At 35.2% G+C, this 26,412-nt stretch overlaps 1 protein-coding gene across 3 annotated transcripts in view; it reads right to left on the reverse strand.

Moving 5' to 3' along the window:
* The window catches only part of RELCH (RAB11 binding and LisH domain, coiled-coil and HEAT repeat containing), a 76,809-nt gene that overhangs the window by 28,548 nt on the left and 21,849 nt on the right, over positions 1 to 26,412 (reverse strand). For 2 of the 3 annotated variants that reach the window (XM_063162134.1, XM_063162116.1), the window contains exons 3-12: positions 23,493 to 23,564; positions 23,328 to 23,383; positions 23,099 to 23,212; positions 20,937 to 21,140; positions 20,756 to 20,847; positions 19,465 to 19,773; positions 15,097 to 15,172; positions 14,623 to 14,718; positions 5,862 to 5,974; positions 1,827 to 1,917 (exon numbers count right to left, since the gene is read on the reverse strand). In XM_063162134.1, the coding sequence (XP_063018204.1) occupies positions 1,827 to 1,917; positions 5,862 to 5,974; positions 14,623 to 14,718; positions 15,097 to 15,172; positions 19,465 to 19,773; positions 20,756 to 20,847; positions 20,937 to 21,140; positions 23,099 to 23,212; positions 23,328 to 23,383; positions 23,493 to 23,564 (1,223 nt within the window). Of the gene's footprint in view, positions 1 to 1,826; positions 1,918 to 5,861; positions 5,975 to 8,426; positions 8,559 to 14,622; positions 14,719 to 15,096; positions 15,173 to 19,464; positions 19,774 to 20,755; positions 20,848 to 20,936; positions 21,141 to 23,098; positions 23,213 to 23,327; positions 23,384 to 23,492; positions 23,565 to 26,412 lie in introns of those variants that run through there. The other variant, XM_063162124.1, reaches the window with a different exon arrangement.

A 26,412-nucleotide genomic window follows, 5' to 3' on the forward strand; every position in this document is an offset into this window, starting at 1 on the left:
AAGATTACTTTCTACACTATCTTTATTTTCTTATATTCTATCCCCCAATAGGTTTTAGATAGTCTGGCATGGCAATACAAATATCACCCCTGATATTGCAAACACATACTGGAGGAAAAAAGACTGAAATTTCTGTCAGGTTTGTGCTCAGAGAAGATGAGTAGCCCTTGGAAACTAAATGCAACTAAAATGTTTATTATTATTTATTTTCCTTTTGTCTTTAGTAATTTTGGAAGCCAATAACTGATCACCAGTTTTGAGTAACCATTTTAGCACTCACAGAGCCTTCAACTAAACTGAGTCATTTACCAAATTTTACATGCAAAAGAGCAGGCAGAGAGTTTAAAAAGACTAGCCTGATAACTGAGCTCCACAATATATCAATGAAAAGGATGAACTTCCTGAGGGCCCAGACCTTTGCATCTGTAAACAGATTTTTGTTGGAGACCAAGAGCATGAACCCTTTTCATGATTTACACATCTACTGCAAAAAGTAGAAAATTATGTTTATACTAAAGTTCCTTCTACAAACTCAAGACTTGTGACAGTAAGATTCAGCTGGTATTTCAGCTGGAGAAAATAATGACCTGGTTCCAGTACTGCCAAACAAAGCCTGGCAAACTGCATTAGGTAAGTGCATTATGCCATATGACTTGGCAGTCTGAGATGCTCTACTTGTACAGTTGGACTCATTTCTCTTTTGCATCAGCAATTAGCAAGAACTGGATGAGAAGAATGTGTTCTTCCTGAGGTGAGATAGTTTTTTTTCAATCATAGTTTAAATTTCATAAGGACTAAGAAAACAAAACGTTGCTTACAAAATTAGGCAAAAACACAGAAGTCTTTGTACAGCTCCTTTTAAACTACTACTGCCACGAGACTTTCACTTAATCAACAGATACATCAGTCATTCACAACAAGCACTGTATATAAAAGCACAACAAACGTTGCATATTATTTGTACTTCTACTGTCAGAAAGCATTAAGGCTATTAAAGCTTAGACTTTATTGGGAAACACAGATTGCTGTGTTATGCAAGGAACAGTAGGAAACTACCAGACCAGAAAGACTCTGCCATCAAAGCAGGCATTGCCACTCCGTCATGGCTTAGTTATTCATTGTCTTCTCAGGCAATGACGAACCCCCTTTCCTTCACTGTGGTAGGAAAATACAACAGATTTTCACCTGAACTCATGTTGTTCTGCTTCCATGCCTCAGATGAAACAGTAAAAACATTTCCATCTGATTGTTCAGTTATTTCTATTAATTTTGAGTATCTGTGAACAAGATCACTGTGATTCTACTAGAGATGTAAACTTCAGGCTCATCTCACAGATGCTCATCTATGAGAGACTTGCTTATGAGTACTTTGGTCTTTGATTTTCTGTTTAAGAATTTAAACTAGCTGGTGTGGCCACTGCTCCAGGGACTTAATACAACACTAAAAAAAATCAGTAAATAAAATCTTTGAATGAAAATGGATTTCCAACAGGCTGGAAGGCAGAGCAAAAATTATAAAAGTACCTACCTAGCAATATGTCACACAACACTGATGATGAACATGTCCTTATCTACACTTCAATATAACAAGCTTATTCAGGTACAAGCAGGTAACTAAAATCTCTCCAGATAGTCTTTAATAAGCTTTCTGCTTCTGAGGTGTTTTTAATATTAAATAAAAATATATACAATGAGAACAAAGAACATCCAAATATCTTTCTGAAAACCAAACCCAAAACCTCCCCCTTGAACAAGTAAAACTCAACTTTATGAACTTTTAATTGATTTTGGAGCATAAAGCAAACACTAATCACAGGAGCACTAACCTGCTCCCAACACTGTGGTAAAAGTTCAGCTTCTACACGTGTTGGTCCAACATGTCGGGCAAATGCCACACACCCAGTCAGTATCATCTGTCTGAAAAGATAAATGTAAAGCTTTAACCTGTTTATAAAGTTTTATAATATATAACATATATTCCAAAGTTAGGAAAAACACATGCTGACAGGCAATAGGTAGTTGTCTGCAGTCATGATACCATCCACACTGACTTAAAGACTAAATACTAAATTGAAAGCCACTAATATCGCTGCTCATTGCAGGGTGGAGATTTGCTTACATGACCTTCAAATATCCCTTCCAACCCAAACTATTCTATGTTTTACCTTGTTTTATATTCAGAATGCCTTTTCCAAAATCTTGCAGATCCTCAACTCCATAAACTAGTCCGAGAATCTCTGATTTGTGTAGTTCTGATTTTCTAAAGTCTGAGATTGGGAGTCTCTGACTAAATTTCTCATTTAATTCTTAGTACTGAATATTATCACGCAGTAAAAGGATCTAAATTACCTAGTACTATCATACTATCAGTATTTCACTGAAGTAACTGGTTTTATTTAGAAGCATTTGTGAGATTTAATGAACTTTATTCAGAGCAAGCAGCTTATTTCTTTTATGACACAGTTTTGCAACCTTCTGACATGCAAGTTACTGTCATCTCTCACACAATACTGAACTTCACTCTTGTGAGTAATCTTCTAAAGACCACTAAAAAATGAAAGCAAGTAATCAACCAGTAGGATCTATTATCACCTGTTATTTTTGTTCATATTCTTATACTTTTTAATCTTTCATTAAAGTTTGCAAGAAATTGCCATTGTCCCATCAATTTTATAGGCACAGAGACATATATAAAATTTCAGTAAGATTGTAGTAAATTGTCATTTGTGCTATTTTATTTAATGAGTGTCTATCTTGCTAAGATGTTTCTACTTCTACTTTTCCTGTTGACAGGATTGGAATAGTACCAACTTTGAATGCAATTCGCCAATTCTATTTATTTTAGAGCCTACATGAATTATTAAATACCCAGTTTCAAATGATAATGTGTGGATATGAGACTCAATTTTATCACTGCCTCAGTAAGACTAGGACACTACTCAGAGTTTCTTATTATTCCTCTGTGAAATGTAAGCCAGAATTAATTTGTTACCATTTTAGTGTCATGTCTAGACTCCTAAATATTTTCTGTACCAATAGCATCCCCTTAAGGTTGAAAGGCAGAGATCCTGCTGGTTATCTTTTAACCCCTTAGAGAACATACTCCACCAAAAAAAGACTTATTCACTTTAAGAACTTTTTAGGAGAAAGATCCTATCAAAAAGTTGGGTTTTTTTTAATCCCAGCATTCTTTATGCCAACAATCAGAGCAATCTCTTCTGTGTTGTGTGTGTTTGGGTTTTTTACCTCTCTGCCACACTCACAGAACTAGGCCTTTGATTAAGGTAAAAAGTAAGGAGACAAAAAAATTATTAGATAAGACTCAAGAAATCAACAGCTGAGAGCAATATGGAGACAAAAGCCTGTGGTAATTCGAAGTTCTACTGCAAACAAAATAGGCATTTGAATTACTGTCTTTGTTCCTATACACTGCACCCAATCACAGAACTGGGCAAGAGAATTTATATTTTCAAGACATTAGAAAATAGCAGAACACAGTAATCACTTGAAATTTTCTGTTTTATACATGGGATAAAACAAAATGTTTTTTCTTAAATCAAAACTTTTTTTTAAAAGTTCCATGAAATCTCAATATTAAGTCAGATTTCTTTTTGTCTTGCCTACCAAGATGAGAATTTGAAGATATTTCAAAAATATTTTAGAATAAGATTTTAAATATTTTATTGTGACCATTTTATCAGCATATAACAGTCAGCATTTCAGGGAAATGAAAGCTGTAAGGATCTGAATAAGAGGCGATTGAAGCAATGTTTTAATCTTGTCCTATTAGAGTCAAACATTAATCTCACTTCATCATGAGTCCTAGCCTCCAAAACTAACATAACTGTACAAAAAGGAGGTTATGTGAACACATTTTTGCTCCTTTGCAGAAGAGAATTTGATAGGCATTTTTAAAAGTTGAACGGAACATTCATGAGCAAAGCCATGAGGATACAAGTGGCCTTGTCAAATACAATGCTAGTGTACAAGACTACAGAAATATGCCAAACACCAAAATGCATCTCGCATGGGCAAGTGGTATAACCCAGTCTTTCTGCATAATCATTACCATACTTCAGATATTGGACATCGTAAAACAAAATATTTCTTTTAATGGGTTAATTCTTAGAAATGCAATGTCACATTTCAGTCTCTCGCATTTAGCAAATTAAAAATGTCAACTAATCAGCTGCTACAGCAAGGTACAATGTAGTAGGCCTGTACAGTACAGCAGAAGGCAAACAAGTAATTGAGATAATCAACATCATTGTTCTGGTGACTAAACCTGAATGTCTTTGCTCACTTCATATTGCATAAGACTTCTAAAATATTATTTAAATATATTTAGATAAAAACAAAGCATGCATAATACACTTCCATAGAAATCTATAAATATAACCGCCCTTAAATTCTGAAAAAGTATGTTCTATTTAATTACTATTCAGAATCTCTTTTATTTCATGTAATCTTAACTGGTTTTCCACCTGATTATGGCACCTTCAAAAGCAATTGTTATTTCTATGTGTGCAAATGTATATTATGTATATGCATGCTTTGTCCTAGAGTTTATGGCAGACTATTTTTCCCAGATTTCACATGGAAACAAGTTATTTTTATATATAAATCTCTAATTTGCAACAAAAATGGAACAAATTCAAGGAAAAAAGATTTTTCTTCTTTCTTAACTGCTGGAATATACACACCTAATGCACCTATGGGGGGGGATATGAGAAGTCTATTTGATAGGCCACCAATCCTGTAACAAATTAATCACAAGAGACTCCAAGTGACATGCAATTTCCTTCCCCTTCAACCACAAATTATTTTAGCTTCTCAATCCACTGGGACATTTAAAACACTTCAGAAGCAGATTTCTAATGACTCTGAAGTAGAACCAAGACTGCATCTTTTTGTAATTTCCATCTACATGGTGCCACTATGCTACAAGTTGCTTTTGTTTAAGCTTCTTTTTTTTGTCTCCAAAGCCATGGCCTTCAATTATACCTAATCTCTAAATTTTACCATGAGAATGGTTTAAAAATATGCCTGAACACTTCAGTTTCAGAGAGTCTCCAAAAGAAATGTTTTCCACCTATTTGATAAAGCCTATTTTTTCTGAAGACAGCCTAGAGCAACAACAGATACAGATGCTTTCCAAAACATCTCTAATGAAAATAATGGAAGAGCTACAGATCGAACATGGAAAGTCATTCCACAGTTAAGAGAAGAAAACATACCAGCTTGGGCACTGTCTTTCAACCTTAAGGATATTTTCATCAAGATCAGTACAAAGTCAGTTTTCCTGAGCACTGGGGAAGAATTAAATTTATAGAACAAAAGGTGTAACTTGTTTCAGAAGCTTAACCAAAATGAAACAACATCCTTAACACTTGTCAGACCTAGATCACTGATTTTTTTACTCCCACCATATTAATGAGCCAAACGTAGAAAGAGCACTATTTTCCCTAAAGAAATGTAGTGGTCATCTCAACAAACATGTAGATCACTAACACAGATTTTAAAAGAAAAGCTGTTTTGATTTCTACATCAACCGGTGCTAAGAATTATGATGTTAAAGATCATTTTAGCAAAACAGTTTAAATTCATCTTTGAACAGAAAAAGGAACTGAAATTACACTGTAGCTTACAAGCACATTCTTACAATTCAGTAACTGGAAGTACAGACCATGGAAATGGAAACTCCTGAACTTGGCATAAATTTGTCAACACTATATAAGCAAAACACCAGCTAAACAAAACTTGTTTAATACCACCCAATAATATCCAATTTTTACAAGTTCTGCTGCTTGCACAGAGAAAAAAGTTCCTGCTTGTCCCATATCACACAAGCGCAAACACACCTTTGCTCATCGTCTGGTCGTTTGATCAAATTGAACAGTATGTGCAGAAGCTGATCTCTCTCTTTGGGTTCAGGATGGAGGCAGGCTGTACACAGTATGAGTGGGATCAATTCCTAAAAAGTTGCGGGTAGGGGAAAACCAAACAAAGTAAAATTGCTTTGGGCATACATTCATTTACTGCATAAGAAACTAAGAAGATAAATCTAAAATCATATAAGAGTTAGAAAAGATACTTTCGAGTCCTGAGGTCTTAAGTGACTTGAGGAAAGTGAAGGTCTACAAAAGTTAGAATTATTTTCCTGCTAGGAAAAATCAGGGGAGAATCAGCACATAAAATGAAAAGCTCTGCAAAGATTACAATTAACATATGCAGGTCACCTGTAACCAGAATTAGAGGACAATCATGGTTTCAACTGTTTTCACTGCCTACTGAACTGAAGCTCCACAGACAACTATGGAATAAAGCTCCTATGAAAAAATGCCACGAAGTTAAAGATTAAAATTTCCAATTAAACATCCACACAGTTTTGTGCACAAGTTGGAAAAAATAAACATTGAGAAACATACATTGGTAAAGGTGACTGCAGACAGATTTTGTGTTGACTGACAATTATCTGATTTTTGTAAAGGTTCCATGATTTTTTTTCCCCATACAAAAGTAATCTTTGAAGCTGAATTTTCTTTTTGGAGTAATTAAAACCCCTTAAAAGAAGAAATTACAGAGAAAATACTGTGTAAAACATGAAGAGAAAATAGAGGGATCTTCATAGTGAAGGCCTCCTCCTTTCTAAATATGCCTACAAAGCCCATGGTATTCATTCCCAGAAGAACCAAATGTTTCTAAAACATTGTCTGGAAGTCCCTTCCCTTGACCTTGTTGATGTGAGCTTTTACTCCAACTGAATTTGGAAGCCAGACAGTTTTTAAGTGATTTAATATCTTAGAGACAGAAACATCACACTGGGAAGTCAGGAAAAAAAGAAGAAAAAACCTCAGTGTCTGGAAAAAAACATGGGCAAGTAATCTGGAGATTACCTTGCACGCCTGCTGTGTACTTAGGAATAATTTTCAGCAGAAAGACTTTTTGTGAATTACTAATTTGAGACAAATAAGCAGGTGACAGTGGGAAACACATCTAACATTAGTAGGAGAAATTATACAAAACCTGGAAAAACCTGTGGTTGTTTAGAATGATTTTGCAGGGAGGTGCAAATTTCTTTTTGTAGATATTCAAAGAGATCTAATCATGATGTTCTTGTGGACCTGTGGAAACACCACTGACAACATCCTCACTGCTCAACCTGTATTTTCCTAAACAGCAGGAGCTCTATTTATATTAAACATAGAACAAGACTCCATTTTAGAGCAGTGCCTAAGCTAGCCAGCTCCTGATAAGCTTTTTTTGGTTTTTTTTTCATTTTACAAGAATTCTACTCCATTCACTATTTTTCATCTCCAAAGATGACCAAGACACAACTTGAACTGCATTTTAACATTCTGTGTCTCTGGAAGATACACTGGGAATATTCAACTCAATTATTATTATATAGATTAGAGAATTTATGACACAGGAGACAACATGGAAATATCCTACCAATCACTTAAAAAATCTAAAAGGAGACAAGGAGAAATGAAAAATAAATTTGAATACTTTGAACATTTCCATTTCTTAAATACTTTTTAAAGAGTAACTGTGGTTGTTTTTAAATAAGTGTAGCACAACACAGCATGAACTGAAGACCTGCATTAAAGGAATTTGACAAATTAAATTGCATGAACAACTAACTTTGTTCGGCTGAGAACTTCTTTCCCTCTAGAATCTTCATGTTAGATCACATTATTTTTACTTAAAATTTTTGCCCATTTAAAGTTATGAGAAGTCAGAGGATTTAACTTATTTAACTTATCTTTTTGGACTGCATAGAATTTTCTCTCCTGCAAATGCTGCTTTAATTCAAAAAGACTTGAAAGAATATTTCTAAAATAATACCCGCCTCAACACCACTCTAAATAACACTACTTATACATTAAACTAAAATCTTTTAAATCTGATTGCAATTTGTAGATACAGAACAAAATTACTACTACAAGAATAAATCTCACTTAAAATCTTAAAGCTAAATATACATCGGTTACTTTAGTGAAATCTAACTTTCTGAAATCTACTCTAAATTCACATTATTCAACTGCTCTTGCAAGTATTCTTAAATACTCCTATGAAAAACCTGACAAAATATTCTCCATGAAAAGGGACATTTATGGGATTTTTGTTTCATCTGCTGAAACCAACACATTGATTTCACTTTATTAGCATGTCTGAGTCCCTACTCAAAAACCTCAACTGCTTATTCAGAACTACTGCTAGATTTTAAAGCAGTACCACGAGGTGGGGTATTTTTAAGCTTCTTACAGAATTTAAGGAAGTTAACATTGTCTTTTATCAGCTGAGTCTACGTGAAAGGAAAACACCTGAGAATATTCACCTAGAAACTACTGCCTTGTGTCTGAAAGGTAATGAGTAACCTAAGAGCATTGACATGGGCAGATACAAGGCTGGTTCTTTACCTTGCAGCAAGCTGGTTATTCTAGCTGACGGAATTAGCTGCATTTTCTCGTCCATTGGTCACATTCTCTCATGCATACTATGGGAGAAGAGAGTGTTCTCTGCATCGCTGCATCAGGGCTTCTACAGCTCCTTCTATTAACGGGAGTGGAGAAACAGTGAGACGTCTCAAACAGTGTTTTCTGTGCTCCCTAAAGCTCTCAGGGACAGGAGGGTAAAACTGGAAGCAAAGGGGACTGTGGGACCAGAAGAAAAAAACTGCTCTACAGAGGGATCAAACAGGTCAAGTGAAGTCTCCCAAAGACTTATAAGGGGCAGATTCTTCTCAGGACATTCAGGAGCATTAAGGAAAAAATAAACCAACCTACTGGTAGGTTTGAGCTCATTTCTTCCTGGTGCTAAGGGTCATGCCTTGGATGTAGATTTGTTTTATAAATCTCAGATTTTTCATTCTTGAAACCAGCAGAGAAGCAATAGGAAGTAGCAATTTTCCAATAAAACACGGTAAGATTAGTATTTGGCTGTTTAGATTCAAGAGAAAAGTTCACAACATGGTATTGGAGACTCTATATAATTATTAATAATCAAGGAGTGGACTTCCAGTGCTATTTGAAACACTCTGCATTCCTTGGGAAGGAATACCACTTGTGCTGACAGTCATAAAGCAAGAAGTTAAATTTCAAAAATACCCAACAACTCTGCTTCTATTTAATTTGGGAACTTTCCTAAACATCCTCTTCATCCCCAAGTCCTTCTTTTCTCTTTTGCCTTTGAGTTCAGAACATGAGTTTTGATAGTTTGTGTTGGTGTTAGTCAACAGGAGCAACTAGTGACTCATGACCATGGCAAGGAGAGTGACTTCCAGAGCTTCGATACTCTTTTCCCATTAGATTCCAAGCAGACTGACATAGTAACATTGTTGGCACTTGTAGCTTGATTCAATAAAATACTATGTGTCACAGGTCCCACCTGTCCTATTGAAAAGCCAAATTCCATACCTGTGAGCTACCCAGATGCAGAATGGAGAGAAAGAAGGTATTTTGGTTTTACTGTGAGAGAAGCTACATACAGGTGACTGACAGATAATGCTGTGAGGCTGACCTAACACACTGCACAAGAGAACTCAAACAGCCCATCTTCCCTCTGCTCTGCTTCTCTCTAACTCTCCATGCAGGTCTCTCTAAAGAAAATGTCACATTTTTCTCACCATGTATCTCTGGACAATTTCTTCCTAACTTACAACAACTTGTTCCATTACCTTTGAAAGGGATTCACTATTTGAGTTATCAATTTACATGGACATATGGAGTAGCTCTCTTTTCATTATAAACAAAAGAATATGGCTTTTTGACAGCAATTAGTACCATCTAAACTATATGCCTAGAGTTCCTCCTACATATTAAAAGTATTACAACAAAATAGTAAACTTTGGGTTTTTTAAAAGTGCATCATATAGTGAACATCTCAGAAGGTAGCAAGGACTTTGCTGTCAGTTTTGTTTCCATCATTATAACAATGTTTTGCTAAACATTCCAACAAGTCTTCTACATCTTATTGCTCTCACTAATTACTGTCTTGCTGGAGTTTGTATAAGCAAAATAATTATCTTACAGGATAAATTTAACTAGTGTTAAGCATCAAGACTGGTTACTTCAGTAGTAAAAATTATTTTTTATTACTGAAGTAGTAAAATATTATATTTTTATTCCTCCAAATATTAATGTATTAATATTGCAGGCAACAATATACAAACCAGGATGACATGATCAATTTTGTTAACATCTGCCTTTGAATCTTCTTTAATGATCAATGCTCATATCGTGACCCAATACTGTGCTAAAATTATTCTGTAACTTAGCCTCTGACAACAAGTAAATAATTTTAAATAATCTTATTGTCTGCAACTGAAATAGCTGCAGGTACCAACAAAATACCAATAGGAACTGTCTTGGGCAAGAATGTATTTAAAATTCCAAATACGTTCTTTTAATTTAAAATGAAAAAAAAAAAATCATAGGATTAACACATGACTCAAAACTTTGTACTACTAATCTTACCAATATTAAAATCACAGCTCTAATTACCTTTCATGGGGTGAGACTATTATTCCAGGATCCAAAGTAAGCCTCTCAGAGATGCCAAAGGGATGTTTTTACATATGAATCAATGGTAGGGTGTGAGTGTGAAAAAACTTTCTACTTCTTTGTATCTACTGTTTACTTGAAAACACACATGGAAAAGTTTTGTGATACAACAAAAGCTGGCAATTCAATTCATAAACATCAAATTCAACTCCTCACATCCATGAACTATCTAAGCTTTACAGGCCAAGTGTTGAAAGACATAGGCATTCAGACTAGAGATGAAAAGGATATTCTATGAAACTGAGCTATTTTACTCTAAGGAAACTGCACTAAGCCCTCATATTGAGCAGAAAGGAACTAAAGGACTTCAAATATAGTTATGTCTCATGTACACCCTCATCCCCTGAACAAAACAGCCCTGCAAGCCAAAACCAGCACTGAAAAGGACCAGCAAGAAAAGGACCACATAAAAGGACCAGCAAAAGGCTGTGGTCAATACTACCCCTGTTTTTAGAAACAATCTATAGAAATCCACTGCAATCTACGTTTTACGGAGTAACATAGTATTGTAATTGTTCATTTAGATTTCTTTATTCTCCCCTATAATGGGAAATTAAAGTGGTCATCTAGGAGATATTGACAACTGACAATTTTCATGCCCCGCAACTCAGGTTTATGTACCTTTATCCATATCCAGCCATTATGAAATCTGCTAGACACAACCCTTGGAAGCAAACAATTAAGTATACTGCCAATATCTGACACAGTCTTCTTTTGCATTTCTTTAGCAAAGCCAGTATTTAATGGCTTTTAAAGCATAAGACTGAGATGAAATTCATAGTAAGATACTCAACTCTACTGTGTTTTAAGAGACATGCCAGAGAATTAAAGTGCCTTGGTGATATTCACGTGCAGTTACCACACATTAATGTGATTACTTTCAATCTACAGTGGAGATCTAGTGGAGTCGAGAATGGCATCAATTCAGAGCCTGAAGATTTAACATAATCTTTGCTTCAACTTTACAAACAAGTAAAAGCAAAACTCTATTCTTAATGTGTTGAACTCTCTATAAATAACAATTTCTCAGTATAACTATTTACTGGTGCATATTCAGTAGACCACTACTATCATGATTTTGCTAAGTGTGCATAACAAAAAAGAAGTTAAAGACAAACACTGGAATAATGGGCGAGATTAAAGATGTAAATAATTAAATAAAAGTGCTGATTAAGAACAAGACTAGTAAGATCTTAAGCAAAAAGTTTACTCTGGGCCAAACTCCATTAAAGGATTATATACTGCAGAGTATGGAAGTTGTATGTACAAACAAGGTTACTCTTGTTTCCTGACAAAATCTCATTTACTTTAACAGCTTAAAAAGTGTGAAAAATGAGTATTGCACTGATTAGTTATTATGAAAATTTTATAAGACTGCTTCTCTCTAATGGCATTTTAGTCAAAGAAATTTTTCTATGGTACATCTGTTAACAAATAGAAGGTGGCTGATTTTACTTTTACAATTTTTTTATTGTTAATGTATTTTAAGTGATAAAATGACAGTTGAGAAAGCAGATTACAATGTAGATCAATTTTTATGAACCCACGGTGCTCATCTTCAAGAAGTATTATCACAGATTGCACCCCAAACAATGGCCTTTTTTTTTTGAAGTATTGGCTTTTAGCATTTTGTTACTGCTTATTCCACTTAACTGTTACTTGCATTGCAACATCTCCTTTATTTGTGATTTGAGACAAATCTAAATATTGACATAGATGTTTTCAGGGAGTTAAGATAACCTAGATGTTTGAGATTAAAATTAAATTTACTTGTTGTTACATGAATTTTGATGATTCTGAATTTCTTTGAGGCAATTTTCCTGTATGATGCATTACTGATTTTACACAGCTGAACTGCTTTTTTTAGAAACAAAATGAAATTATTCCCTCAGCCACCCTACTCAATACTGTGTCTTTCCTTCTTTGTTACCTTCCATTGGAACCTAAACTACAGACACTGAAGAACAATTAAAGCTGCACCAATACACAAAAATAAATAATTTCAGAAATGTCAACTATAATATTTGCCAGAACACTTACTACTGGATCAGGCAGGCTGCTACTGACCTTAAGATGCTTAAAAGCATAGGAAAAATGGCTTCTGAATCTCTGCTAAAGGACAACAATTACTGAGAGACTGTCAGCCTCTGCAAACTCAGGTTCTCCAAAACGAAGATGCATAGCATATAATTTTCAGCTTAAGATTTTGCAAGCAATTTCAACATGACAGATGCTTAAAGAACAAAGACATTTCAGGGAGTCAGCAAAAATTATGCTTAACTCTCATCCTAATATATTGATAGTGTAAGATCTTAAATACTACCATTCTTCTTGTTTCAGAACAGACTGGTGAGAACTTCACATTGTGATCTGAACCTGTTGCACATCTTTCTCAAATTAGTGATTTTTAGGTAGATTTTTACACTACTTCTCTGTGCAAAAGTCTCATTATAAGGTTCTTTACGGACAAGACTCAAAGATATACCTTGTTGAAGACAGCCTAGTTCTTCGGTTAGCTTTCCATAATTTGATTAGGATAAATACTGACAGATGGTCTACCCAACTTTTCCTTCAAGTTCCATGACTACATCAGAAAGAACACTAAAACAGTTATAGCAAAAGGTGGCAGGGAACTAAAAGAAGATATTTTTATAACAAATTTCAATTACTGAAACATTAAGCATCCCATGTAATCCAATTACTCAGTTGTGATCTGTGGCTTTTTCAATTAAACTGAAGCAGATAATTTAAGGCAAAAATACATGTAATCAAATATAACTTTCACTGTAAAACAACGTAGGAAGGAATCAAGTAGGAAACAGAAGAAAACGTTACAAAAATATTCAATACATTACACAGATTAAGCTAAATAAAAGCTGTTAAAAGGAGCCAAAATACCACATCCTGCCAAGCAGAAGGAAGGAAAGGAATAAAGAAGAAATCAGAAATTAAGCACTGATCCAGGAACATTTACCGAATTATTGTGAAAGACAGAAGCATTTCCAGAGCACCCAGTTAACACCCCCACCACGTCAAAAATAATGCCTTTTATGACTTTTCAAACCATAGGACATATCTCAAGTTCACCATGTCAGCTGCTGACAATTACTTGTATGGTATAAAAATTTAAGATTACAGGATCAGTACGAATTTCTTGAGGAATTTTCAAAGCCTTAAAATGAATTTACACAAAACACATGACTAAGTCTACCATACTGTAGGTCCTGTCAACAAGGACTAAAACTTGCTCAACAAGATGGGTTACTTCAAACCCTTTAATTCAGTGTCAACTATAAGGACACTGAATTTTTTTTTATATGCCTTCAGTTTATGGGTTTTTTTACATATTTGGTAATGTGCAATATTGACACCAAGCAAAACAAAACCAGTCACATTTTTTTCCTTCCTTTTGTATGCTATATAGCATGAATGATTATGCAAACCATCAACTTCAGTTACATTCAAAATACACATTACATGTTCCTAATTTTTAGTCATTCTCATTTTAAAGTTAAGGAAAACATATAAGCAAGATTGCTCATTTCCTTACAAAGGGGTATTTTTCATGAACCTTTACTTGGCTGATACATGGAGCTTCCAAGAAAAGACATTAAAATAATTTGTTTGTTGAAAATTATTTTTGTTGAAGTACGTAGTGCTGCAAAAGAATCTGAACATTATTGCTTATTTAAATTGATAGACAAAATAAATGAAACAATGTTTGAACTCATAGCCCCTGTTTTTACAAAGCACATTGATATGGTCTTCCCTGACAAAAACATCTGTGCTACCACAAACAGATGGACCTACAGTAACAGTCTTGCTGAATGCTAATGGGTGCCTTAAGCAGAGGAAGGAATATTAGGATACCATGCAGGTTTGCTGAACTCACCTGACAGAGGTGTAAAACCATTTTCTAGGAGCAGAGATGCATGCACAAAAGTAAGAACATGATTGCAAGTAATAGACTTCCATGAAATTAGACACAACATCTTCAAAATTAACAACAAAATAGTGTGATGAAAAAAAAGAGTAAAATTTCAGGGTTCCTCACCTCTCGCTTTGCAAGCAGCACATTAGGAACTATATGAGGCAGGCAGCGTCCCAGCATTAACATGACACTTTTCTCACTGTCTGCAATTCGAGATACCTAGAAAACCAAGTTGCTTGTTTGCTTTTTTAATAAGCACAGGAACAGAAAAATAGCATTTGAAGGTAATAATAAAAATTGCAGCAGGCTGATCACTTACCAGAACAGTATTTAATTTATTCCCATACATTAAGCTGTAAGTTTTCGATGTGTCAGCAATTTCAAAAGTGTGAGTAGAGACTCAAAGTTCCCAGTAATTACACCTCTATCACTAGGTTTCATATTTAGCATAAAATCTAAGAACATATATTTATTTCTTAACTCTCATGCACATAGATTCATCTTTCCATGTCTTGTATCAAAGCGATTATTACTTGTTTAACTATTGCTGCCATGCAAAATGAAGGATCTTTTAGTTTATGCCAACTGGAAGTATACCTCTGATCCCAAACGGCTGTCTGCTGACATCCGACAGAAAGACAGTAGTGCTTGATGGAAAGCTGGTGACAATTTCCTGAAATATCATCAAAAAGGGAGAGGGAGAAGAAAGCAAAATCAGAAAGATGATAAAGCAGGTCCTTTCACTCTGGTTTAATCAGCTAGGTAAAATGACACCCAGAATGCATGTTTAAGTGCTTCATACTACAGAAGTTTTAAAATTATCTTTGTCTTTTAGAGTGTTTCGTTTGTAGCAAGAAAAAAACGTGAGTGTCCTAATTAAGAAGTTAGATTTAGTTCCAAAAAATATAACATCTTTCAAACGGCTGCACAGACAAAAATAGGACTAAGTCATGAAGAAAAGGAAGCTTAGGCAATACAAGAGGAAGCATACAACTATGCAAACGGGGTGGGGCAGGCACAGAAATCACATGAAACAATATTTTTGCTTAATGCTCTGATTCTGCAAATTGCATAAAAGCATTTGAGTAGTCAGTCAAGTTAGGAGCTTCAGGGTTAAATAGAGTTTGCTCAACTGCCACTTTGGATTCAAAAGCTGCCAGAAGCTCAAAATCAATCTTAAACTGGTGTCTAAACCCTTTTACAGGGTGCATCTGCACAGGCACTGCCTCATGGCCACATCCAGCACCAGCCAATGCAGCCAAGCTACTTAAAGCCTTAAACATCCATATCAAACCCTGATAAAAGCTTCAAAACAGCCGTGTCTGAAGAAGGTAATTTGGCAGAAATGTTCTCAGAAAACAATTACTGACCACTACATCAAACAGGCAAGCAGCAGCACCCTATTATTTCCAGTAATGACAACTTCCTCTGCCTTATCTCAGGCCTTTTACTTAGATGCTAATCTAACACTGCCCCATCCACTATGTTTAAAGAAGAAACACAGCATTTGTCTTCCAAAATATGCACAGAAAGCATCTCGCCCATTTCCATCATCTGCTGTTTGAGTCCTCTAATGATACTGAGAGGAGGCAACTCCTATTTTTTAACTGGAAATTGGTAACACTTTTGAACCCTCAAAAATACACATATACATTTTTATCTAATAGATTGACACATAATACTTCTTACAGTAAATACATAATCATTCACCCTTTTCTAACTGAAAAAGCCGATTAAGTATCAAAGCTCTTACTTACAATTACTTGAACTAATTCAAGAGGACATCAATAAATAAACCAGTTTTCCTCTTCTCACTATTTAGAAAATTATGATAAATAAGAATTTTTATTTATTGCTTAATTTTTTTAACAGTATGGATTTTTGAAGTACATCTTAAATTTTAATGAAGGAAGCTTGTTCTAATTCTATTCAGCTTGGTTTTGTGCAAGGTTCACTTCAAAGAAGTTACTAAACTACTTAAACGGTAGCGAGTTGTAAAAGATCTCTTTCACAATATGTTAGTCCTTATGCTGTAAAATACTCTTGAGTGACAGATTTACAGACTCTACTCAAGACTGTAGAGTTTTTTTACACTGGGAGAACATTAGCAAGCATTGCAAAGCAGCAGCTTAACATTAACACAGAGGCAAGGCCTTGGCCAGCCCTTTGCCCAGTCTGTCCTTCAACCTGGCATTCATTCTACAGAAAATCAGATTCTTTTCCACTTGGAATCCTAATTAAAATCCTACATAAGGGCAAGTTCCATTCCCACTTTGTAGAAATGAAAAATAAGTATGACAATATGTCACTGAATTTCCCTGTGGGTCAAATAACAGCAAGCTCTGGGCAGCGTGGATCCTCTTACAATTGCTGGCTATACTTGGATCCAGAAAGCTTCTCCTTAATGAAGTCTTACAAAATCCTTGATGGCTACACTGAACAAAAATTATAAAAGACCAAGGCCTCTTGCACACAAGTCAGTGGCAAGTCTCTTCAAGGGCCAACAGATGCCAGCAGTGAAGATGTCCGAATGTAAGAAAGTACAATGAATAAAAAGCCCAGGCACTACTGTTCTATTCTATATAACCCCAGGACAGAAGAGCCAATTCATTCAAAAAGCCAGGACTGCTGTATACAGAAAACACCTTGTATTTGGTGCAAATTACCACACACCTCAAATCAGTTGAATAAACACATGTGGTGCAGTCTATTTAAACCACTGCTAGTGCTTTGCACTGCCATCTGTTAACTGAGGCATTTTTCCAATGATGGTCATGTCCTCATTTGCCAGCATGCATGCACAGCTGCTCTGAGTGCAGGCACACAAGGCAGGCTCACTTCCCCTTCTCTCTTCCCATCTGGGCAAGATTTATGCCAAGAAAACACTCACAGTAGTAATGATCTTGCCTTTTAGGATAGAGTCTTAGCTGTTAACCCTTAGTACATTCTGAATAAATGATAGTAATTGTCTTCTATAAATAAATGTGGATCGAAATCAATAAATATCCAGCATTTCCATTGTGCTGCTTCTCCTGCAGATCTCAAAACATTTAACAAATAATCTATTTATTCAGTGAGAAAAATTACTGCATTATTACAAACCTAGGGCATAATCCAGGAAGAAAATTTAGCACTAGATACTGGTCTATAAAACACTGTATCAAACATGCTTTCCTTTGACCGTTTGCTGACATATTAAGCCCAAAGCAGAGTACAAAAATAGCTACATATTACACATGCATTATTTATTTCTGCAGTGAACTGCATTTGAGGGGACTTGTGAATTTAACTCAACGGGGATTCACGGCTTCATTGAACTACTTTTCAAATAAATCTAGGTGCAGTTAAAACAACTGTGAGCAGCAGAACAAATGCTGTTCGTCTAGTCTCTAACATCATAAATTCCACTGGAAATACACAGCTCATTCCTCACTCAGTGATTTAATCCTGTTTTGATATACACCCTCACTATCTCCAAACCATCAATCTAATATTCATGCACTTAATGCCACCCAGCACTCACCATTAATCTGAGCAAGAAGAAACTTGCAACAAGCCAAATGAAAGTAGGTAGACAAGTGTATGGCAACAGCTTGAAGTATTGATTACTACACATTTGTATTGTGTAGTGGACCACACATATCTGGATTTTAGCTAAGATATGAAAGAAACTTAAAAAAGAAAAAAATCTGGAAAGCTTCAACCAAACCACTGACCACTTTCCAGAAAAATCTAAGCTGTTCTACTTTCCTGTTAAACACTAGTATAGTCAACTAAGAGAGAATAAATTTGTTATGTGACTCCAAATATTACATTCAGAAATCTTTCCTTCTGTCCAATTCTAAAAGTTAAGATATCAATGAAAAAGTATGAAAATGACCTTTGAACTTAGTGCAAGAAGTACAGAAAATCCAGAAAAAGCAGGATTCTTAGGGTTTGTAAAAAAAGGTAATTACTAGCAGGGTTAGCAACTTCTTTTTTCCAGGTGTACCTTTTCTCCACCCCACTACAAGCTTGCACTTATTTTTTCATCTGCACAGAATGTCACACAGATTTCTACTTGGTATTTTCAGATGGAAAGATAATTCCAGAAACAAATTACAGTATCAAAACCAGCAAAAGCTTGCTAAGGGACAAAAGACAAAGCAGGATGGCTGCCTGCTTCCCTACAAACAGCAACAGGAAGATCATAAGGTGAGCTACTTGCTTATCTTTGTCTGCAGTGGTAACAATTACAATTTGTACATACTCTCATTATGTTTGTGGTCCGTGTTACTCCGGATGACTATCTATCACTTAATGAACAAATCACTTCTCCTTCTCACTGTAAAAACACTTGTACAGGTTGAAAGGCTTTCTCAAGAACACTTACAATCACAAACTCAGTCTCCAAGTAATAACACAACATGAATTCCCTAACTTAGTTAAATGAATCATAGCTACCCAGTGAAGGCTTGCCCCAAAATCAAAACTCAAAAAAGCAGTATGCCATTAGATACCTTTCTGATAATTACAAAATAAGTAAATGAAAAATAGTCCTGTTCTCTAGCAGAGTTATACACATCTACAGAGAAAAAGCAAAAAAATTTCCCAACTCTTCAAGCAGAAGAGAATTATTAAATTAAAATTTAAAAGAGAACAGAACTCTCTTGTCTTCTCATTCACTATTCTGATTTTACCTATTTTTTTGTTCCAACAAACAGGGCTGGGTTTAAAAGCAGAAAGGGAAAAGAATTTCTGCAACTTAATACTAAAACAGTAGGTTTGTCACATGTACTCCTTCCTGAGGAGATTAGGAACACCATAAAAATATCAGCACTGTACCCTAGAGGTATGTTAAGTCTTTTATTAGCCTTCAAGACACAAATGATCTATTCATTTGGCAGAATTTCTCTGTTAGAAAAATATCTACTCACTTTACAAGAATTTTTAATAATATCATGCAGTTTACAACTCATCACTAACCTATTAGGTTTATCAAAGTGGACTGCAGCTTTAGATGATGGAGGACAGGAGGACAGTTTCTCTGTCTCTTTAGAGGGCACAGAATTTAGCATATCATCTTTAGAAGTCCTTGAATCCACATCAGCTGATAAAGCAAGGCTTTTTTCCTCAATGTTTCCATGTTTACTGTCATTCTCAGAGCTCTTGATATCCAAGTACCGTCCATTGTCCTCTGAGACTGTGAGAGGCACTTGTTTTAAAGAAGGATGGGGAGCTACACCATAAACAGTTGACACAGAAAAGTTTTCATTCTTGAGAAGATCTATTTCACTGAAAAAGCAAAATATGAAATATTTTTGTAGCTTTCATATGCTGTTCAAATCACACCACTGCAGCACAGAAACAAAGACAACATGCTGAAGAGCTCAACACATTCTTCAATTCGCGTATGTTTAAGAATTCCTGTAACAAATAACTTTGATCACACACACTGTTCAAATAAGCACTAGTTTCATTGAGCATTTTAGTAGATAATTAGTAACAGGAAAAATGTTGCACTGAGTGAGTGAATCAATGAAACAAGTCAGTAGCAACAGTTTTATCTCCTTCTGGCTGAAATCTGAGCACTGAGACACAAATTGTTACAAGACAGAACACTACCTAGGACGCAAAACATAAAAAACTGGAGTGGTGAATCAATATGTACTATCCTATCTGGCTTTGAAATGGTAACTATGCAAGTCAATAAAGATACTTAAAATTTAAGCACTTTCCCACACGCTGCATCAGTACGCCTCTTAAGAGGAATGATATCTTATGGCTTACAGAATGATATGGCTGCTCAAAACTTCTAAGTATCTTTTTTTTTTTGCTGTTTTTAAAGATACTGTCATGTCTACTAGTCTCGCTCTTCAGAAAGAAAAACTGTGTTGACATCAGATGTAAAAACCAGCATCTTTCTGACAGTGCTTGCAAGCTGTACACACTAAGGAGTGACATAAAGCTAATTGAAAAAAAAAAACTATGTAAAAGAGATCACAAGTGATAGTTTTCAAAGAAATAAAGAAGTTACATTGAAAGAATAAAATTGTTTACAAAATTAAATTGTATGGGTAATAAAGGGAAATAGTCAGTTTGAAGTCTCTTCCTTTTTCTACATCAAATACTATGTATTGAAAAGGAAAGACTGCCCTGCCCTGAAGAATCCCCAGTAATTTCCTATATCTAAGTCATGGTTCCATATATGTGTTAGAAAGACATTGAAAAGTTATCCAACATTTATCAAGAGCCAAGTAGGTTGATAAGAACATACCTTTCAAGTCTTTGGATTTGTTCCATCAAAGACCATTTCTCACTGTTTAACACACTAATTTGATCTTCTAATTTTTGCACTATTAAACATTGCTAAACACAAGACAGAAACAGAAGAGTTTAGTATGATAAAGTTAAGCAGTACATCAAACAGCTGCAACATTTCTCCTGTGCAGTCTTACTTCTATTGACTGGGGTGCTGTTTCAAACACAGGGACGGTCCCAAGTATAGGAGTGTCAGCCTCCAACTCGTCATCCTCTACACCAACCGATGCATCCACCACATCTCTTGCAGCAACATGATGGTTTCCAAAGTCACGGTACAGTTGTAACAGGTCAGGAGGTTTTGGAATATTCAATCCTACATCATCCCAAAGTTCAAAATCCTTCAAAAGAATAAAAGAAACTAAAGTATATAATATACTTCCTTTTCTTTTTTTTCTCTTCCTCATTTGACCACAGGTGATGCAATAGCAAAATAATCACATCAAGACTGCATTGCAGTAAATCAGATAGAAGAATAACTCAGCAAGAAACAATAGTAGAGGAAGGATTCACTTTGTCAACCAAAGCAGTTTGACCACAAAGGCAGCTCTAGGCAACATACTAGAGAGAGTACCTTTCCAACCACATAGGTCAGTTTCTCTTTTGCTAAGACATGAACACTTTTTATAATCAGAAATAATGTTGCTCAAATTCTAGCAGAAACCAATGCAGCTGATACAAGGTAGAAATATTGGTTTTGTTCCCATTTCACTGACAAGGGCAGGTCTAATTTCCCTAGGGAAGACAGGCACAGTATCACAGAATCATTTAGTCTGGACAACACCTCTGAGATCAAGTCCAACCTTTGACTGATCATCACCATGTGAACAAGACCAGAGCACTAAGTGCCACATGCAGTCATTTCTTGAACGCTTCCAGGGACAGTGACTCCATCACCTCCCTGGGCAGTCCATTCCAACATTTAACATCCCCATGAAGAATTTCCTCCTGATGTCTAATACAGCTTAAACAGCTCTGTAGAAGTCTGATAGTGAGGTGCAAACAACACAAGGGCCTCCTGTCTCAAACAGGTTCTTCCTTTTCTCATTTACATCTTATCATCCTATTAACACAAGAACATTTCATGTCTGTATATACAAGTAAGTTTGTGCACTGTTGCACAGCAGTTGTGATGGTCTCTTTAACGACTTTAAATTTAAAGTATTGGTTTAAACTTTTTTCCTATTGTTCCCAGTCTTCACTATTATTTTTTCCATAGTCTGGTCACATACATTTCTTTGAAGAAATATTATTTTCTCAAATAATTATATGAATAACATAGAAAAAAATGTGTCTACTATACAGTAATTTCAGTATGTTTATATTTACTTTTTAGAATTAAGAATTTTGCTTTTTGCTAATTGTCTCACAAAACAAAAACTTCTCAGTCGAGAGCACAAATAGAATAGACTGTTAATCTTTTCTTTTTTGGGGTCTGTATTCTCACTAGTATTTGGATGTTAAGTGCAAATATTCAGTGGAGGTGGAAGATTCAGAAATTCTATTTAACAACCTATTTGTTCCACAGATTAGGATATGAAATGTAGGAAAAGTTTAGGAGGACCAGTTTCACATAAAACTGGATGAAATTCCATATTTAATTCTTCTGGTAATATCCCCATTTTGTGATGAATACATATTGGGTGTTGATATTACAGGGTGCTTTGTCTACCCAGAAACAGAACGTAATTAGAACCTTCCAAACATTCTTGCCATCAAATGTAAGCCAACAGAGATATAAAACTGATCATCTTAAGAAAAATGCATCAAAGCATAGCTATGCTGGGAAAGAGCCAGGATAACATCTTATTACCAAGAGCTTATTCAATACTGTACTCAATGCCACAGGTGATTAAGTATTCTCTCACACACACACATCCCCAGAAGACAACCAATGAGTAAATTGTATATCCCTGTACAAGTCAACTGAATAGGATCTAAGGAAAAGATTACATTTGAGATCCAGATCCTTGATTTCAAGTGAATGTGTGTCACACCAGAATACAAGGAAAACATCTAACTCACAGTATTTCACTTCCTCTTTTGCTTCCTTTAAAAGAATGCAAGCACTCTGTCTACTTCCTACTAATTTTGGGAAACTACTGCTCAAACTGCTGTGTTTTCAAACCATGGTTTATATATGAAAATGCTAACTAACATATTTAACTTTTAGAGTACTCATATATATGAAGCAAACTGCATGCACAGGAAAAACCACTTAAGTTCACTTGAGTTTATGACAAGATCACAATATGGAAAGCAGGCGTGCAAAAAACCTCAAACCCACAAGGAAATTTACCTGATCATGATTTTCATCTGAAAATGTTATTGATGTAAGCTTGTAACTATTCTTCAATAAAAATTCATTAACTAGGAAGTTTAGAGCTCTTTTCTCAAGAGGTCTGATTGGCTCCTGGAAAAAAAAAAGAAAACACACTAGATCTTTGGTTTATCTTCTTCCCAACTATGGAAGCTTGTTATACTCATACTAAAATCCATGCAAAGTTCATTTATCACCAGCCACCTACCTGAATTTCAGGACTTGATTTATAATTTTTTCGTTCCTGCAAAGGAACTTCATTTTCTGGGGAGGAAAAAAGAAGTAACTAAATTTTACTCTCTCACAGAGGATGAGCTCAGCTACTTCTACATTGTTTAAAGTAGAGACTTAAGAAAAGGTTTATGTACACCACCTGCAGCCTGAGTCAGGTTGGCTCGAAGGGCCTGTATGGTCTCCTTGGCTTTCCGTAGTTCAAACTCCAGGACTGGACAGGGATTTGGATTAAACACACACAGGCATCCAACCAAGGCAAGGGAAACAAAAATAAAATATGAAAAGCAAGGATGGGTGTGAAAAAAAAGATACCGTTTGTATTAAACACAAAGCATGCAATCTTTATGGAACTTATGAACACATGCAGCAGAGTTGGTCTGAAAGCAAACTGGTGAACATTTTCCATAGTTTCACTGGCTTTAGCTTAGCTAAATCAAAGTTTCAAGCTGTCTGACAAGGACTCGCTGTAAGGTTTTGGGAAAATATTTGGGAACTGATGCTGTCAAATGTTTTGGTTTTTTTGGGGGGGCAAGAGGAGTATGTGGGCAATAAGAGCACAGATCTAAACGAAACAAGTATGTTGTGGTAGCAGAGGAAGCTGTCTCCATGTAGCAAAGCTTAAACCATGAAGTGAATGTACAGTCCCATTGATACCACAGACTTGATTTGGAAAATAAAACCATACACCAAAATTTTAGTAGTTTAAATGGGAGATCTTGAAATATACTTTATCTTACTAAAAAAAAAAAAAAAAAGTAATTTTACATTTCTATTTAAAAATAGTGGAGTTTTAGGAATGTCTCACACTTGATTAGGATTTTGACTTCAGTTCACTGAATTCAAATGAAGAGAGATGTACAAGACCAAAAACACCCAACAAATGCAGCTCTTCTGCAGTACTTATAAAAAAAGCTTGAAAGGAAAAAAGTCTTTGCACCATTATTCTTGAAAGTTTATATCGATTTTCAAAGACCTAGAGTCAGCTTTAAATTCAAAAATACTTAATTCCAGTTCTCCACTCTCTTTTAATTCACCTTTCCGCTTCCCTAGTCACTCTTATTTGTTTCTCATGTTCCAATGTTTTCTCCAAAAAGGGCCAGTGGTGATTTGTGTGCACTGGGATTTCATGATTTGATGCTGAGGTCATACATAGATAGTGACCTCAAATTTTAACCCCCTGGAGCTTTGCAAAACATATAGCAAATATTCTTTTAATAGTCATTTACATGTGGAATATCTAAGGAAACCTATTTAAGAGATGATCAGATAAATACACGCATTTCACTAATTCTCAGATTAATCTAATCACACTGAAATATACATTTACCAGAAGGAAGGACTCTTAACTAGTAGAGATGAGCACAGAACACCTACCACACTGAAGTGTTAGATGACCTATTTAGAATAATTTAATATCTACTTTATTCCCAAAAAACCGAAAAATTTTGTAGTGACTTTTAACAAGAAAGTTTCAATGAGGTCTTTAATCACTGCCTGGAAACAATTAAACATGACATTTTGAAATATTTACACAGAACAAAATGCACAGCAGAAACACTGCATTGGCCCTTGCTGGTAAAAAATGTTACTGAAGGCTGCAAATAAAACCAGTTCCTCTTTTGAGCATCTGTAACTAAGACTTTTGGTAATTGGCACTCATGGAAAAAAGATTCACTCAGTTTGCAGTTCTTCATAAAAACTGAAGGAGTTACTACAATGCACCACATTTGCTACATGAAAGTAACTTGTTTGATGCACAGAATTTTACTGCAGCAATACAAAAGCGCAACTGAGGATACAATGAATAAAATATGTAAAATCTCTCTAGTATTCAGCAATGCTGATCTGCAAATACTTCTGTGCAACAAAGTTAGAAAACGCTCTCATGATAAAGTAAGTACCTAATTTTAGCACTTCCTTGCATTTGAGATACTTATTCACAGTTGTAAGATACTAATTTGTTACTTTTTGAAAATTTTAAAGAACTCAAATTAAGAAATTTTTCTTAAGGAAATAACTATGTGTTATCATTTTAATCTTGTAAAATATTTTCGAAGACCAGAACAGTTGCAGATCAGGAGTGCCCTGAACTAGAATGATATAAATAATAAAAAAAGTTAAAAAACAATGCAAACTATAAAAACTCAGGAATCCAATTAAGGAAAATAGGAATAAGACATGTCTGAAGGCATAGAAAGCCAAAAAACTCATGTCAGACAAACCCATGTCAGACGGCAAGAATTGAATTTTAGTGAACTGTGACGATGCTGACAATTCTTAGAAATCTTTAGGACTTTACCCATTCAACCTTAAAAGTAGATTACTCTGCTGCATGTTTCTGTTACATAGAAGAAGATTCTAGACATAGTATATTTGAGAAGCTGTCCCTTGGTAGCATGTCAAAACAGCCACATAATCCCACCACAACACAGCATTGTTACAGTTGTACCTCATCTAATCTTACTAACGGCGTCATGATAATTGCCATCATACAAACCTTGATGCTTTCAACTCAGTCACAAATGTAGCTTTTATTTGAAGAAGTTTATAGGTGCTTATACAATTATACATGAAAACAGCTATGACATTAACTTCAGTCAAATGTTAAACTGTAATTAAAAGTTCTTTAAGTTATACTGAAATGTGATCTTCTGCCAAAACATGTAATGATTTTTAATTCAACATATCTACCAATGAAATCAACATTAGTAATTCCCATTTGTTGATTCTATAGCATTCTCTTACATAAAAAGGCAACCTTTTAACCCCTTTATTTGTAACCATTATGAACTATTGACTTTTAATACAAATGACCTGATGCCTCTCCCCCTCTCCTGTTACAAAGCTGAAGCTATGCCTTCAGAAGCACTGACCAAGCCAAGCTGAAGTTCACCTTGACTAGGCTGATAACACATACAACTCCCAGCACTTGGTGTAAGGGCTGACACTCCTTAACAATAATGCACAAAAGTTTTGCTGCAGACAGCCTAAGAAAGGAAAGAATCAGATATTCCTCTGCACCAGGAAAGCAAAGAATAGAAATTTAGAGCCTTGAGGTA

This window comes from Melospiza melodia, chromosome 1, assembly GCF_035770615.1.
Source record: "Melospiza melodia melodia isolate bMelMel2 chromosome 1, bMelMel2.pri, whole genome shotgun sequence".
NCBI classification, from domain to species: domain Eukaryota; kingdom Metazoa; phylum Chordata; class Aves; order Passeriformes; family Passerellidae; genus Melospiza; species Melospiza melodia.